General features: G+C 45.2%; 1 protein-coding gene across 25 annotated transcripts in view; it reads left to right on the top strand.

Moving 5' to 3' along the window:
* The window catches only part of NCOR2 (nuclear receptor corepressor 2), a 284,263-nt gene that overhangs the window by 183,794 nt on the left and 83,024 nt on the right, over nucleotides 1-17,445 (top strand). For 19 of the 25 annotated variants that reach the window (XM_042441337.1, XM_042441335.1, XM_042441361.1 and 16 more), the window contains 3 exons: nucleotides 1,340-1,438; nucleotides 15,276-15,394; nucleotides 16,703-16,875. In XM_042441337.1, the coding sequence (XP_042297271.1) occupies nucleotides 1,340-1,438; nucleotides 15,276-15,394; nucleotides 16,703-16,875 (391 nt within the window). Of the gene's footprint in view, nucleotides 1-1,339; nucleotides 1,439-9,503; nucleotides 9,657-10,319; nucleotides 10,430-15,275; nucleotides 15,395-16,702; nucleotides 16,876-17,445 lie in introns of those variants that run through there. The other 6 variants (XM_042441357.1, XM_042441342.1, XM_042441341.1 and 3 more) reach the window with 4 other exon arrangements.

Raw genomic sequence — 17,445 nt, 5'->3', positions numbered from 1 at the left:
CTATATGTTGGGACAGCAGGAAATACTGTATTTCCAATACTGAGCAGATCACACTTTGGTGATCTTACACCTGTTTTAATCCCCATGTCATCGGAAATAACAGTGAAAACATTTTTGAAAAGTGGGGGACATGAAAGCACTAATAGTATTCGGTGCTGGCGTAATGCAGTGTCAAATAGGCTGTGGAAAAGGTCTCAGTGCAAAGCTCACCTTTGCGATGAATCTACAAGGTGGCCTTTGGAAAGCTGCTTCTCTTTCAGTCTCCATCCTCCATTTGCAGCATAGGAATAAGGATGCTAAATTATTTTATAGGTCTGTGGTAAGCAATTACTGAGATATTGTACATTAGGAACTTGGAGCATTGGAAAGCAACTGTATACCGTATAAACTCAACTATAAGTCGGCTTCATGTGTAAGTCGAAGGCAGATTTTGGGGCCAAAATTAGGGATTTTGATATGACCCATGGATAAGTCGAGGGTAAAACTTAGGAGCATGAAATAAAGGATTTAAAGGGAAAGGAAAATGATGTCAAAAAACTTACACAGAAAGACATAACTGTTTTTGCTCACACTAAAGGTGGGATAGATGAGAGAGAAGGGGGGTGTTAATGCTTATATTCTTGTCTTTCACAGAGGATGGTTCCTTTTTTATATATAAGAATTAAAGTACAGTACTTACATTGACCCATGGATAAGTCGACTTTGTTTTGGGGGTCCAATTTTTTGACTAAAATTTCTAGACTTATATGTGAGTGTATACAGTAAATGCTGTGTTGCTGTTGTTGTTATTCCTTTTAATACCAACTTTTGGTGGTCCCATAATTTATTAGTTAAGAATTGAAATGGCGGCCCACACAAAAATAAGTTCCTCGTTTCTGCATGCTTGGGACTCAGTAACTATGTAGAATATACTATCCTGTAAGTTAACTCACACCTCTCAGAAACTTCTTTACCGCTGTAAATTACGGTAATGAAATGGCCAAAAGTCGGGTTGGCAATCAGCCTTAAATCTGGCCCTTAATGCCTTTATGTTGCATAGTGGGTGGAGGTTTTATGTGCGGTGAAAGCATTTCTGGATTTGAGAGGAAAGAAAAAAGTATGCAATTTCGCTCCCCTACCTTCTGGAAACTCCAGAGTATGACAAGCCATTGAATCGGGAACAAGAGCCGTTCTGTTAGGATCTGGGAGGTATTTGTCGCCTGCCCTAGTTACTGATGCATTGGGGGGCTTCCACCTCTGATCCCCTTCGGTTGCTGTTGTTAACAGTTTGCATTTCGCTGAAGTAGGGTCCCAGACATCCAATATTCTCTTCATTCTCAACCATGCTGCTTTCTTTTAGACGGTGGCCGATTGTGTCCTGTACTATTATTTGACCAAGAAGAATGAGAACTACAAGAACCTGGTGAGAAGGAATTACCGGAGACGTGGAAAGAATCAGGTAAGAAAAGACGAGGGTGATCATACGTAGAGTTTGCTGAAACTTCTGTTGTTTTGCCAGTCACTCTTTCAGTGGAAGCAGGAGATAGTTGTAGCCAGCAGTTGTGAATGCCAAGCCTTGAACGCACATGATGGGGGTTGTGTGTGTTTGCTCTGATTCTTTGGCTGCTTTGAGGTGTGTGATGGTACTGGATGGAGTCTTTAATATTCTGGTGCGCTCAGTTTTCATATTTTCCCGCAGTAGAGCAGGCAATGCCTAATAAAATCTTCAATGCCAAAGCTGAGTGAGATTTCTGGTGATGAGAAGATGGATGATGAAGGCTGTAGTTCAGTGGCAGACAGTTGCTTTGCATACAGAAATTCCTGGTTCTTTCTCCAGCAGCCCCATTTAAAATGTTCTCAGTGTAGTCGGAACAACTCTGCTTGAGACTTTGGGAGAGCTTTTGCTGGTTAGAATAGGGAATGCTGGATTTGGGGAAGAGACGTCACCCAATGGCTTTGCATGCCCACAATTTCAGCATACCCAAATAGCGATGGAGAAAACTTTCTGTTTGATACTTGAGGCCAGAGCTTGGAAGTAACGCATTACAAGTAATGCAGTTACCTCTAGCAAGTGGCATTGTTTCTTTACTAACAACAAGATAACCAAGTTGCACCCCAGAAGTAACGTGATGGATGAGAATGAAGTTACAAAGCATGCGTAACTAAGGGCCCGAACAGACAGGCCAAAATAAAGCTGCTTTGGATCACTTTGGAGGTATGTTGTTTAAATGACTCACACATCTTAAGGGTCCAGAAGCTGCACTAAAGCTGCACTCTAGTCCTTAGGACTGGAGCGTGGCTTTGGCGTGGCTTCCAGCCTTTTAGGATCCATGCAGCATTTAAACAGCACACCTCCAAAGTCACCCAAAGCAGATTTATTTTGGCTTGTCTGTTCAGGCCTTAATTCAGATTAAACCTGAAGCAAATTGGGCCAATTTGTATTGACTTCTTGCTGTTGCTGCCATGTGCCTTCAGGCCATGGTGACCCAAAGACCATGTAGTATTCTTGGTAGGTTTTGTTCAGAGTGGGTTTGTCATTGCCTTCCTCTGAGGCTGAGTGCATGTGACTTGCCCAGGGTCAGCCAGTGGGTTTCCATGGCCAAGAAGAGATTTGAATGGTGGTCACCAGAGTCAAACCACTTACACCATGCCAATTCTATTGGATCAGATTGGTTTAATTCTGTTCCAGATCTGTAACATCACAGTCCAATGTAACTAGGACATAGCTAAGATCTGGATATGAAAATCACAGGAAAGCTGGCTCTCAAATGTACAGGAAAAAGACAAAACCCAGCTAGTGTGTTTCCATTATGAGGGTAGAAGGAAAACACCAAGGTGATGTAATACAGGAGGGCAGGAGAGAAGCTGGGCTTTTTTCGTTGGCAACGGTCTTGGGTAAGATCTTACTAACAGTCTTTGGTCACTGTGTTGTGGGGATGGATTGTGTGAGGCCACCAAAGCGATAAAGTCAATTATCTCACATACCTCTTTGTTTGCTAGATTTAGGTATGGGTTTGGGCAGTTGGTTGTTGTCATCTGAGTAGTGTTTCGCTTCTTATTTCCCAACTTTTTGTACCGTTGAATAGCCAGGCTTAACCATCTGTTTGCTTTTTCGTGTTGATTCGAATCATTATCTGTTTATCAGTGGGCCTGTGTTGTAGGTAAAAACGCTTCTTTTCTCCCACCCCAATCGTCCCAGTTGTTTTTGGAGTTGTTGTTAGATTCACTAGTTGTTAGCTTTGCTTTTTCAGAGTGAGTCATGTTTAAAAAACCATATCTCTCATTTGTGTGTGTGTGTGCGTGCATGCATGCACATGCGCGTGCATGTATGCATGTGTGTGCAATTTGCATCTGCCAGCAAGCAGATTTATTTAATTCACAAAGTACATGTGCTATAATTGAATTCCACATTTGCCTCACATTGTGAAACAAAGCAAACACGGTAATTTTCTTGCCTATATGGTTGACCGAGTAAACCACTACATTTAATTTCTATTTAATATCTTCATTAAACTTAGATCTCATCTACAGTTATCTAAGGAGTCCGTGCCAGAACAAAAGAAGCATGAATTGCTAGGATTAAGGTGTCAATAGCGTTTACATTTAAACAACAACAAACCAGAAAACCAAGAAACTTTGCAAATGTGTAGCAGCATCACCCCAGCTACCTGTGTGAAATTTGATGGGGTTCATACCCTCTTCAGGGTCTGCTGTGTATCCACAAATGATGCAGATGCATGAAGAAATAAGAAATTACAGCCGTTTTGTTTGCCCAGTCGATATCAAGAGGTGAGGACTAGTAATTCAGGTTTCTGAATCTTTGTCCAGATCAGGTTGGATTAGGTCTGGATTGATTCAGTATGAGCTAGACTGAGATCTAAATGGCAGAACTGGCCTCCAGTGTGGAAAAGGGGATTTGCTCTAGAAGTTACTTTATTGGGGTAACTAGTAATGTTTTCTGGTTACATTGAGGATGGCGCAAGCTCCATCACATTGAGGATGGAGTCAGCTTATTTTCTGCTGCTCCAGAGACTAGAAAATGGAACAATGAATGCAAGCTATAGGAAAAGAGATTCCACCTCAACATCAGGAGGAACTTCCTGACAGTAAGGGATGTTCGACGATGAAACACACTTCCTTGGAGTATAGTGGAGTCTCCCTCCTTAGAAGTCTTTAAATAGAGGCTGGATGGCCATCTGTTGGGGATGCTTTGAGTGAGAGTTCCTGCATGGCAGACTAGGGTTGAACTAGATGGCCCATGGGGTCTCTTCCAACTCTATGATTCTGTGATTCTAAAATGTCAAGGGCATTTTAGGCATTTTTGGAGGCACCGTGACAAGAGTTATTCAGGTTTTATGCTACCCACCCAGCAGTGAGTAATGACATTGAATTGCTTTTTGGACACCTTAACAAGTAATGGGAACAATTTACTTTTAAAAAGTAATTTTCCAAGTTGTCCTCTCGTGAGCTGCTGCAGTTCAGAGTAGATGATAACTACATGTAAGTTGGACTCTGCCTCTGTGTGCTGCAGATTCCTGTGCTCCTTAAATGTTCTCCCTATCACCGTCCAGTTGTCCAAACACTTCAACTCTCTTATCTCTGTCCCTTTGAGAGGTTTTGTTGGTTTACAACAGCCTTTCCCAGCCCAGTGCTCTCAAGATGGGTTGGAGTATTTCTACGGTCATTCCGCTTCTTACCATGTGGCCCATGGACCACATGCATCCCAAGAGACCCCTTTTCTGTGGGCCCTGGAGTCCTGGTAGATACATCCCAAGCCCTTCTGAATTTAATTTTCTTTTTTAAAATTCCCGTCTGACTTTTTGGCTCACTGGAAACCCACTGCAAGATACAACAGCTTTGCTCTCCCCCCCCCTCCTGAAAACTGTAAAGCGGGGATGAAACTGGAAAGGACACGACTGGGTATGGTCTGCTAGGGGTTTGGAGGGGAGAAATGGCCTCCAGCACCATCATGCACCCTATTGTTATTTCAACACACTTTCTGGTCAGGAAAGGCTGTCTGGGGGGGGGGGGAGAATAATCAAATAAAGGAAGAATTCAAAGATACAGCCATGTTAGTCTGTAAAATCCGTATGTAGAGTGATCTTGTAGGACCTTTGGGACTAACTAAAGAAAGAAGTTGGCAGCGTGAGCTTTCATAGACTTCGGTCTACTTCCTCAGATGTATTCGGACCAAAAGCATCTGAGGAAGTAGACTCAGATAAAGGAGTTAGACAAGGAGGCATCTCCCATACAGTTGTCTTCCAGTGGGTCGGATCAGTCAGGGTTCCATCTGGCTCAGTTCTCTGGCTTGAAAAAAATCTTTCCAAGCTCTAAGCCAAGGGGATCTTTTTTAGTCCAGCTATTTATGATCCTTTAAATCAGTGGCTCGCAACCTTCCTAATGCTGCGATCCTTTAATACAGTTTCTCATGTTGTGGTGACCCCCAACCATAAAATTATTGTCTCGGTTCCTAAGGCCATCGGAAATATGTGTTTTCCAGTGGTCTTGTGAAAGGGTCATTCGACCCCCAGGTTGAGAACCGCTGCTTTAAATGGGGATGCCAAAGGTGCCTGAACCTGGTACTTTCTCTAAGCAGCGTACACACTGAGCGATCACCTTTCCTATGGGGCAGTGCCCCTTGGCAGTGCCATTCTCTTGTGTTCTGCCATAGCTCCTGTTTGTATCAGCGGGGCGTCTCCAGGAAAACCTCTTGAGAGGATTCCAGCCCATCTTCATTCAGTTGCTTATCTTTATGTAGAGGTAAAATACAACAACATCCCAAATCCACAAAACGTCAAGAATAAACTCTTCTAGAACATGACTACAGAGCCTGAAAACCCCACAAAAAACTATAAGCCCGTGACTCCAAAATTGTCATTTTTCTTTGCTTGATGAACAAGCCAGTGAAGCTTTGAAAGCTTGCATGATCTATTTTGTGCTTTTTAGCTGGGCCAATAAAAGTATCACTCTTTTGTGGATTTGTTCTACTTGCCGCTTGCCATCACAGTGACCCCTGAATATGTTTCTTGTATGTCGGGGTGTTACTGATCTTTTTTTCCAGCTCGCTCTGGGTAAGAATTTTTGTTCACTCGCTTTTAATAATAGCTGCCCAAAACAGATTTGGTTGAGAAGCAATACCATGTAAGGGAGTCAAGAGATCTGGACTTCGTGTCACAGTGCCACTGCTAAGAACAGGACAGAAGGAAAGAGATGGAAGGGAGAAACGCCACTGCAAAGTTTGCAAAAAGCATGTTATTGAGATGGGGGAAGGAAAAATTTCACAGAAATTCACTGCCAGAAAAGACTTGAAACACATTTAAGGGGCGAGGAACGAACTTGCTGCAATTATAGAGTCTGCTTCGACCTATAAAGGAGCAAAGAATGTATTTAAAAGGGCTTTTAGTACCTCGTCCGGTCTGTTTATATCTGCGCATGTGGGTGCTGGTTTGAAAGCAGGTTCGGTTGTTTGGATTGTCATGGACAGAGAGGCGGGATATAAATAAAGTTTTATTATTATTTTATTATCTGTCTCCTCCTCCCCTCTTTCTGTGCTTATGTCGCTGTGGCAGGATCCCACCATGTCCCAAGACCAATGGCTTCTTTAATAACAACAGGCTGCTTTACAAAATGGAAAAGGACGCCTGGATGAACATACGAAATGCAATCTAGGCATCCTTGCCATATAGGACATCTTTAGAAGAACCTGTCTTGGCTCTAAGGAACACACAAAACTTGGGAAAGCTCCTCATTCTGATACAGCTCCTAGAATCCCCCCTCCCCAACATCATGGCTATCCACCATGGAGGGTTCTGGGAACTGTAGTCCAAAAAGACAACTTCTCCAAGCTGTGTGATCTCAGGTGAGGTTGGAACCAATGCAGTTTTGCTACCAAGGAGAGCTTATGCTCAGGCGAAAGAGCCTTCTCCAAAGAGGGAATGATGCGGTAACAACCGCGAGAGTCAATAATGGCAGCATGAGGTCCTTTGCTTGCCCAGGCCAAGCATAAATGCTAGCGGGGTTGACAGCCTGTCAGTTTGTTCTTAAGAGTATATATGAACAGAGCAGCACCTTCACGGGATTCCCATAGAAGTATATAACGCTGCAGCTTGCTTAATTTCCAGTGGACACAACCTCCATGTCCAACAGAGTTTCCAGTTACAGTACTTGCTGGTTTTTTAACATGCTGGTTTTAAACCACAGCCTTTTGTGCTTTGTACTCTGCATATGTCAGAAGCTAACTTGCCTTGGTGTGGTGGGTAAAACCCATCAGGAATACCCAGTGGCATCACTAGGGGGTGCGGTGTGCACCGGGTGACACCCTAGAATAGGGGTGACTCCTGGTGAAGCCCTCCTGCCGGTGCTACTGTGTCCCAGTGTCCTCATGAGTAGACAAGGGTGCCAAAGCGAAGGAGGGCCACGCTTAACCCTTCTGTCTCCACATCGGCATGCTGACCTTCTCATGAGTAGACCGGAGCACTGGGGAGTGAAGGAGGCTGGAGCATCACAGCCAAAGAGAGCTGGGCTTGGCCCTTCTGCCTTTGCTCAGTGCCCTGGTCTACTCATGAGGAGGCTGGAGCAAAAGAGAACCAAGCTCAGCCCGTCTACCTTCTCTGGTGCCCAGCCTCCTCGTGAGTAAGTAGGCTGGAGTGAAGGAGAGCTGTGTTCGGCCCTCCTGCCTTTGCTCCGGTGCCCCAGTCTACTCACGAGGGCCAAGTGCACCCATTTGTCAGAAATATGGACACGATCTAGAACTTCGGTCATTATAGGATTAATGCGGAGCTACTGAGATGGAAGTAGCCTTCCGCTGTCTGTATTATCTTACGCAGCTGCTGAGCTTTCATAAGACCACCTTTCTTTTGTGACTGCCCTTCTCTCCTCTTAGCCTTTCTCCTTTTGTGCTACATTTTGTCTGACGCTGTTTTGGTGTAACTTTTATTGTTTGGTACGTTTGCCATTTTGTGCTGTTTTGCTTGCCGTTGTTGCACTTGTTCATTTTTTATCTTTTGCCTGCATTTGTTTTGAATACTTTTGTTATACTCATTGTTTGTTAGTTTTCAATAGAAATCAATAAGGGTTATTTATGGGGGGGGTTGTTTATTTGTTTGTTTTTGCTTATTCAATCTTATTGTTTCAACAAGGGGATGGCAATTCTTTGAATAAACCCGCCAGGGTTTATAGCTGGTAGGTATTTGGGGGCTGGGTGCGTTTAGCTCTTTACTCTGAGTCTATAGGAAGTGGCAGTCAGAGTTGGCAGCTGGACCCTCAATGAATTGCCAACCCCGAGTTGGACATGAAGTGAGCAAAATGCTCTCTGTGGTATCAGAGTTTATCACTGTGTCGCTTGAGGGTGGTCAGAGTTGAAGCGCTGGCCAAGTATTCCTGGCTTACAACATGGTCCCTCTACAAAAAAATGCCCTCCTTGCTGACCAGGAAGGTGGGCAGGCAGGCAGTCTAGTCGCTGTTTTCTTCTGCAAAGAAGCAAATACGGGGAGCAAAAGCAACCGCAAGAAAACACCCCACCAATGGTGTTAGATGCGCTTTGCGGCTGGAGCAAGTATGCAGTACATTTTGGCAGGAGGTTCTTTTTGACCCCGGAACAAAGTGTGTGTATATATATATATCTGTGCATTTCATTTCTGGCTGAGACGCTGGAGTTCAAAAACGCGAGAGTTGGCTGTTTTCTCATGGAAGATGTTTGGCATTGTTTTTTTAAACCTGTGTGCTACCAGATCAGTGGTTCCCAAACTTTAGTCCTCCAGATGTTTTTGACTTCCTCTCCCAGAATTCCTGATGGTTGGCCAAGCTGACTAGGGTTTGTGGGAGCTGAAGTCCAAAACACCATGAGGACCAAAGTTTGGGAAACACTGTCTGAGAAAAATGCACATGGCGTTAGTGTTAGGATACGCCTAGTGCAACAGGGGAGCATTTTGTCTGGTCATATTTGCTGGGATTTCGACTGCATTTGCACTGGAGAAATAATCTGGTTTGACCCCACTTTAACTGCCATGACTCCATGCTATGGAATTCTGGGCCTGGTAGTTTGTTGCGGCGCCAGCAGCATTCGCACTGGAGAAACAATCCGATTTGACTCCACATTAACAGGAGAGCATTTTGTCAGGTCACATTTGCTGGGATTTCGGCTGCATTGGCACTGGAGAAACAATCCGGTTTGACCCCACATTAACTGCTGTGACTCCATGCTATGGAATTCTGGGCCTGGTAGTTTGTTGAGGCACCAGCAGCACCAGGCCCGGAATTCCCTAGCATGGAGCCGCGGTAGTTAAAGTGGGGTCAACTCGGATTATTTCTCCGATGCGGAGGCAGCCTCAATCCCCCTTTCAGAGCCTAGGAATCTGGGCCAGGGAGGTGGCAGAAGTCGAAGCACAACTGTGCAATGGGGTTAAGCTTGGCATCCTTGGAGATTAATCACACACAGACTGTAGTCAGTCCTGAGAGCTCCTGGTGACGAGGGCTGTGGTTTTATAGCTCATGACTCATCGGCTCTATTGAGAGCGACCGTGTTATTCCAGTAGATTGCAAAATCATAACAGGAATGCCGTGGCTGGTTTACGGCTCAACTATGCAAATCGCCAGGAAGCCATTTGAGCCGGAGAGCGTAAGGCACGCTGAGCTGCGATGGCAGAGCTGTGAAAAGGCACCCAGGGCACCAGGAGGAGGTGATGGGGGACTTTGGGGGGGACCAGGGAGGGGAGGGGAGCACTGGATGGAGAGGGCCCAAAAATGTGTTCTGCGGGAGCGTCGACTGGTCTGATTGTGCGGCCTTGCGTTGCAGATATTTGGCAGGAAATTTTCCACAAAGGCTCTGGGAAGTTCCCCATTGTCCGAGTGCCAAGTGGACATGCTTTTTGTAAACCCACTCCCTTCTTGGATCAGAGATATTAAGCTTTTGGAAAGGAGTCTGTACCCAGATTTTGGGGCGCTGGGGTTTTAGCATCATGCGGGTAGGAACTTCTCAGAGAGGAAGGAAGAAGGAAAATGTAAAAGGCAAGGTCTTCTCTCCCGCTCCAGCTCTTCAGCGGTTCCCTTTCCCCAAAATAACAACCTTTTAAGTGTGAGTTAAACAGGATATAAAAGCCACTCTTTGCGGGAGACGGGGAACGAAGGGAAATGCGTGGGTTTTGGGAAAGTATGCTCTGGGTACGCTTGGGGAAACGAACAGGTCCCGAGAAGAGGAAAGAGCTGGCAAGGCTGCGGATGATGGCCGAAAGTGTTGCAACGGCCTGCCCTCTGTTTATATGAGCAAGCGTGCTATTTTAAAGATAAGCTATCTGCTGGGTGGTGTTTCCCTGGTGATTGATGTGTGTGTGTGTGCGTCTGCGATTGCACAGACCCGAGGATACGGCAGTGTGTGTGTGCCCTGGTGGTTGTCTTTTGGGGGAAGTGCTGCGAGTGTATGCCAATCAGGATGCGGGTGGAAATGCGGGCAAAGGTGAGCAGCTGTTTATAATTAATATGCCGAGGGACAGAGTGATGCCAACGGCCTCCAGGCCCCCAGAGAAGCCAATCCTTAGTGCCGTTCCATACTTTGTGCCTTCTAGCAACTGCCTGGAAGGGCCACATTTTCCAAATTGCTGCAAGATCGCCACTGGGAGCAGTGGGAAGCACAGAGCAGCACCTCTGGAAACGGGTTTTTATCTAGTAGCACCGTTGAGACGAACTGAAAGAAATTGGCAGCACAAGCTTTCGTTGACTTCAGTAAATGCATCTGAGGAAGTAGACTGCGAAAGTCTGCCGAAAGCTCATGCTGCCAACTTCTTTATTTCAGTTAGTCTCAAAGGTGCTAAATGATCTCTCTACGTACTGATTCTACAGACTAACACGGCTAGATCTTTGGGTTTTAATCTAGTTTTGTCAGGCTTTAAGGCTACCTCTGTTCCATGGGCACAGACCAGTTTGACCTTTGTGGCCACTCCTTCCCTCTCCGAAGTTGTTTTGAAGGATGATACAATATGATAGCCCTGTTTAAGTATTTGGAGGGTTGTCATCTTGAGGATGGGACAAGCTTGTTTTCTGTTGCTCCAGAGTACTGTATAGGATACAGAGCAGTGGATTCAAACTAGAGGAGAAGAGATTCCACCTCAACATTAGGAAGAACCTCCTGACAGTAAGAGCTGCTCGACAGTGGGACATGCTCCCTTGGAGTGTGATGGATCTCCTCCTTTGGAAGTTTTTAAATAGAGGTTGGATGGCGGGCATGCTGTGATTGTGAGTTCCTGCATGGCAGGGGATTGGATTGGATGGCCCTTTTGGTCTCTTCCAACCCTATGATTCTATGAAGGAGAGGTTCCTCTGAGGTTTGATGGGATTCGGAGAAGTGTTCTTCGTAGGCTGAGTCACTCAGGAGGGGATCCAGGACAAAGGATCAACCAGGTCAAGTTTGCAGGGGAGGAGTGCTGCTATTGTTGTTGGGTGGGAGTGAAGGGCATGCAGCCTTTCAGCAATTACTGTCTTCCCATCCCACCAGCTCCGGCAAACATGGCTAATGGTGAGGGCTGATGGGAGCTGTAGTCTGACAGCATTTCCAGGATTTTTCATAACTCAGGTAATTTTAGTGCCAGAAAAAGCAATAGTACACTCCCTGCAGTATCATGGGACAGATCCTGGAAAGGGCTGTGCTTAGCCTGTGGTGGAGCTAAGGGGCTAAGGGGTGAAATCATGGTGTGATCCAGAGTTATACCAGCTCATCCTGGGTTTCAGCAAAACTATTAAGGAAAGTCTGTGACACTGAGGTCTGTGAAAGCTTCTGCTACCAATGTCTGTCTTTCAGTTAGTCTCCAAGGTGCTACAGGGTCCCTTTGCACCCCGTGTGATGTCTGCCTTCAAAGAGCAGTCAGTGAATTGAGGGTGGAGAATTCTTAGTCATACATATTTTGAGTGTCTTTGAGCATATGCAAAACATTTTTCTGCGTAACTGAATCATTGCAAGCACTCATCCTCCCCATTTAAGTTTTTTTAAAAATGATATGGAGAGAGCATTGGGAGACTACAAATTTTATTCATTTGACTTGATGGAACTTACCGCTGACAGACCTAAGCAGGGATGGGAGCACTCCAAACTCCGACCCTACCAAACTCCCCGAAATGTGTGATCCAATGTAAGAAAAGAGATAGGTAAAAAGACAGGCCACACTGATTCAAAATTACAGTCGGCTCAACTTGCAGTTTCTGTTAAGGCTCTCTTTTGTGTGTTGGGGTCTAAATAAGAGTCAGCCAATGCTCCAAGAACAGGGACTTGCTGTTTTCCAGCAGCTTGGGGGCATTTTTTTAGTCGGTATGCTAAGGATTCCGTGGACAGCCAAAAAGACAAATAAATGGGTCCCAGAACAGATCAAGCCAAAAATCTCCTTGGAAGCCAAGATGACGAAGCTGAGGCTGTCATACTTTGGCCATATCATGAGAAGGCATGAATCACTGGGCAAAACAATAATGCTAGGGATGGTAGAAGACAGTAGAAAGAGAGGAAGGCTGCATACTACTAGATGGATGAACTCTATTAAGGAGGCCACAGGTATGAATTCACAGGAACTAAGTAGAGCAGTGGAGGATAGGAGGTCTTGGAGATATCTCATCCACAGGGTTGCCACGAGTCAAGATCAACTTGAGGGCAGTTAACAACAACAACAACAAATGAGTGCTTTTGGAGAAACCAAGGAGGGCTGGAAAATCCCCCAGAGGGTGTATGTGGCCTGCCAGCTGTAGTTTCCCCATCCCTGCTTTATGTCACAGGTGCGCAACTTGTGGACCCCTCACCCTTGCTAGTGAAAAGCTGTTTCCACCTCTCTCACACACCGACTGAGAGTGAGAGAATAGTCACTCCTGAAAACCTCCGAGAATGATGATTCTGGGTTGTTGTTTTTTAAAGATAACTCCCTTGCCTTGGTTCCCCCCCAGTAAGGATTGTCAATATAAACCCAAATAGGTGCTCATGACTTTTAATTTTGGAGAGACTGACATCTAGAACTCTAAAGCTTGCCCAACGTTGCTTTAGGTAAGCTCTTTGCTAATAAAACTGAGATAGCAGGGATGTGTGTGTGCCATCATATTTATGCATGCAAACATTCATCTTCTGCCACAGTGACACTTTCATATGTTTATTTTGAAAGAAAGGGCTTTAAGCAAACTGAGATGAGAGCCACATGCTCTCACTTTCTTGTCGTCTTCCAAGGAGTCACTTCCAGCTGTTCCTCCTACACTAGAATGTGCATCCTTGCATTCTAGACAACTTTAAAACAGGGATGGGCAGACCTTCAGATTTTATGGGCCCTACTTTGTTGCTGTGTTTTTCTTTACTGCAACTCAGAGTGTAGTCAAAAGGCTGGCATTTAAAATTAGAGTTCTGAGCCCAGGAATTCATGTTGGGTTCCTGAACTGAACCAAAAAAAGAAGGAAGCAGAAGAAAAAAGAAATGTGACAGCACTTTTACGACTAACTTGTTTTTATCTTTGTGCTTTCTGTGCTGCGAGAGACTATCGTGGCTACTTCTTTGCAAACTGAACAAGGTCCGCCATCATTCTGCACACAAATATTCATATTAGGAATATGATGAGGTGGGACTGGGAAGTCCTTTGGTTCACGCCGTATTGGACATGTGGGGCTACTCAAAAGCCCTCCATGTTTGGCTTCAGTTTACCAAAGAAATGTACTTACAGAGACTGCGCTACCTGCCTCCCCACCTACGTTTGGAAGGTAAAGCGCAGGGATGAGAATTGGGCAGCCTTCCAGTCAATGGTTGGTCCACTGGGTAAATAAGGGGCTGTCTGTAAAACATGCCCATCAAATTTAATAGATGTACTGTGGCTTTCTTGTGCCCAGTCTACAGGGACAGTGAGTGAAGGAACAGGTTTAGTGTGTTCAAGGCTGTTCTGAAGGTGTCACAAACAAGAGCATGGCATGCGTTGTGCGGATGACCGGGGGAGGGGGGGAGGCAGCAGTCTAATACCATCACAGAATCTTTGCATGAAACTTGTAACTTTAGGGAAATCAGTTTCTTCATGTGTATATTTGAGGCTTGCTGGCAGGTTGTTGATTGGTGTCTGTTAAACTGTGTACAGTGGGCCCTTGGTATCCACCGAGGTTTGGTTCTGGGACCCCCCTGTGGATACCAAAATCCGTGGACGCTCAAGTCCCATTAAATAAAGTGGCATCGTAAAATGGCGTTTCTTATATAAAATGGCAAAATCAAGGTTTGCGTTTTGGAATTCATGTTTTTTTAATGTTTTCAAGCTGGTGCTCGTCGAATTTGTGGATAAAGAATCTGCAGACAGGAAGGGCCAATTGTCTTGCCGCAATCTACCTTGTAAAGAATTGGCCTTCTTTTTGAAGTTGTTCTTCATCCTGTTAGGAACATACACATGTCTAGGTTTCCCTTACATTTGTGTGTGTCTGTTTTTGGGCGCCGGAGAGGAAGAGAGCCCAAAGGTCCCACTAACAGTCTCTGAAGGCCATCGCACAAACATTGCCCTCTTTGTGGGGAGCATGCTGTTACCAAAGAATAGATGGAGGGATTGAGGGATCTCCATCAACTGTCAGTGATTCTTCAAACATTGGGGACATCAGCTTTGCAACAGGCCTGGATAACCTTTGAACCATGCGCACCAATATATATCAGTACTAACTGGGAGGACTCCAGGCTTTGGAGTGAATCGAGAAGGTTTTATTTATTTAGATAATATGCAGAGTGCACTCATGCACAAAAGGTATCAATTCACACAAACACAGCATAAAGAGTAACTGAAAGGGAAATATGGAAAGGGGATAACTGAGTTTTTACGAGTTGCAGTGGGGTTATAAATTGCCTGTCAGAGGAGAAGACCATGGAAAGCTGGAGTGGCTCAGACTGGGAGGTCTGAGGGTGGCACAGAACATACACAGAGTGCAGGCATGTATGTGGGCTGAGCAGTGTGCCAGCGGTGTGTGCAGAGGTTAGACTTTGAAACCATATTTATACCTTAAAACTAGCCCTAGGCAATGAGCTATCTAGCCAGGTAGAAAAGGCTGAATGACTTGTTCCAGGAATCGACAATGGGATTGCCATGGTTCAGTGCTATGGAATCCTGGGACTTGTAGTTTAGGGAGGCCCTAGAGGAGCACCCAGACTGGGAATTCTAAATGTCCCTCCCTAAGCCAGAAATCCCAGGATTCCATAGGATGCAGCTATATGGTAGTTGTAGTGGAATCATATCACTATAATTGCGAAATTCAAATGGGCCCCAGCTGTTACTAGTTTCATCCGTATACCCAAACTTACTGATCCCACCCCCCTTTCAATATCTCAGCAGCAACAACAGATGCCCCGTAGCAGCCAAGACGAAAAAGATGAAAAAGAAAAAGAAAAAGACATGGAGAAGGAAGAAGAAAAGCCAGAAGCTGAAAATGACAAAGAGGAACTGACAAAGTAAGTCTAACTGCGTCTCCTCCTGTGCAGGAACCAGATAGCTAGCAGCATGGCACCTGCTTATTGTTTCTTCTTCAGAGCCCCTGAGGTGCAGCGCTCCATTCTGCAACAACTGGCTGGCCAAATCCAGGCTCAACTCCTAACCAGCAGTCCGTACACAATATAGTAAAACTAGCTGCCATAAACATTATATTAGGAGAGACGTTAAATAAGATCAGCTGCCAGGCTTGCTGCATACATTCCCTCTTCCTCTCTCATGCTCTGTCCCACCTTTACATGCAGAGCTGCTTTATATTAAGTGGGATCATTGCCTACCCAATCTTGCCTACCCTTAAACTGCAGCTTTTCGGATCCCAGCCCTGCTCTCCACAGTCCTTTTTGAAAGGAACCAGGGATTAGGACCTACTATCTGCAAACATGGGCTCCACAGCTGTGCTGTCGCCATAATTTTGACATATGATCTGTTTTCATGGCTATATGGTAACTTGAGGACAGACAAAATAAAGCATTTTTATCATCAAAGGCTTTCATGGCTGGCATCCATAGTTTTTTGTGGTTTTTTTGGGCTCTGAGGCCATGTTCTAGAAGAGTTTATTCCTGACGTTTCACAAGCATCTGTGGCTGGCATCTTCAGAGAAGATGCTTTCTTTCTCCAGTGTTTCACCAGCATCTGTGGCTGGCATCTTTGGAGAAAGAAAGCATCTTCTCTGAAGATGCCAGCCACAGATGCTGGCGAAATGTCAGGAACAAACTCTTCTAGAACATGGCCACAGAGCCCGAAAAACCCACAAAAAAATCCCATTTTTGTCATTGTTCATAAGGAGCTTATGGAATTCATGGATGTGGCAATGGCCAGTAGGTATTGGTGGCTTATGCAAAGAATTGGATAAGTCGGTAGAGCAGTGGTTCCCAAACGTTGGTCCTCCAGATGTTTTGGACTTCAGCGCCCAGAATTCCTGACTCTTGGTCAAACTGGGTAGGGCTTCTAGAAGTTTAAGTCCAAAACACCTGGAGGACCAAAGTTTGGGGATCACTGCTCTGGAGGATTGGTCTATTTGCGGGTGTCAGCCATAATGGATGAACAGAGATTTCATCTATAGAATCAGTGCATCTTTCACTATCAGTTGTGGGGTTAAGCAATCGGTCGGGTTTGGTGGTGGGTGGGATGTGGTCTTCAATGAACATTGGAGTAAAATAAGCGCAACTTGACTTCTGTGGAAGATATGGCAGAACCAGAGGCATAGATGAGAGAAATCAATTGAAGCTTGATTGCTGTAACTTCCATTACTTCTTTTCTGACTCATGTAGGGAGAAGAATGAAGATACATCTGGTGAAGACAACGATGAAAAAGAAGCCGTTGCTTCCAAAGGGCGCAAAACTGCCAACAGCCAGGGCCGACGCAAAGGCCGCATCACCCGCTCAATGGCTAGTGAGGCGAACAGCGAGGAAGTGGCTGCTCCCCAGCAGAACTCGGAGTTGGGTAGGTACTCATTGGTTGTTCTTGTTAATGGCCATCAAGTTGATAGCATACTCACTGTCCCTGTAGGGTGAGATGTGGGGTTTGAGTGACAGAACCATGCCTTAAGGATTGGCAAGATCAAGATTGGTTGATTTATTGGTTAGATCCTACATCAACTGACAAACTCTGTTCATCAGAGGACAGGGCACTTGCCAGACTCCTGAACTGATCACTTACAGAAAGTTTCTCTCTTTTTCTTCCATTGCTGCATCCACTTCCTTCCCCCTTCTGTCATCTTCTCTGGTACTCCTCACCTGCATGAATGCATGAAGGCCCTGGTCTAACCTGACTTCCATCATTTTTTCTGGCCCTATGCATATATGCCAAGAATTGAACCTGGGACCTTCTCTGCAGAAAGTGTGTGTTCTGCTATTCAGCTACAACAACTCTCACTTTATGTTTTGCTTGTGGTGTCCCAGAGGCCGCTAGCTACCCAAAAAGTAAGCCTAGATACACCTTGTTCTATTCCAACAAAGCAGATTTTTCCTGCTTACTGCCATGCAGACCTCTGGGTTTGTTTGTTTTTTCTTT

This window comes from Sceloporus undulatus, chromosome 10, assembly GCF_019175285.1.
Source record: "Sceloporus undulatus isolate JIND9_A2432 ecotype Alabama chromosome 10, SceUnd_v1.1, whole genome shotgun sequence".
NCBI lineage: Eukaryota > Metazoa > Chordata > Lepidosauria > Squamata > Phrynosomatidae > Sceloporus > Sceloporus undulatus.
The sequence above is the reverse complement of the archived record's forward strand: the minus strand, read 5'-3'. Positions and strand labels throughout refer to the sequence as shown.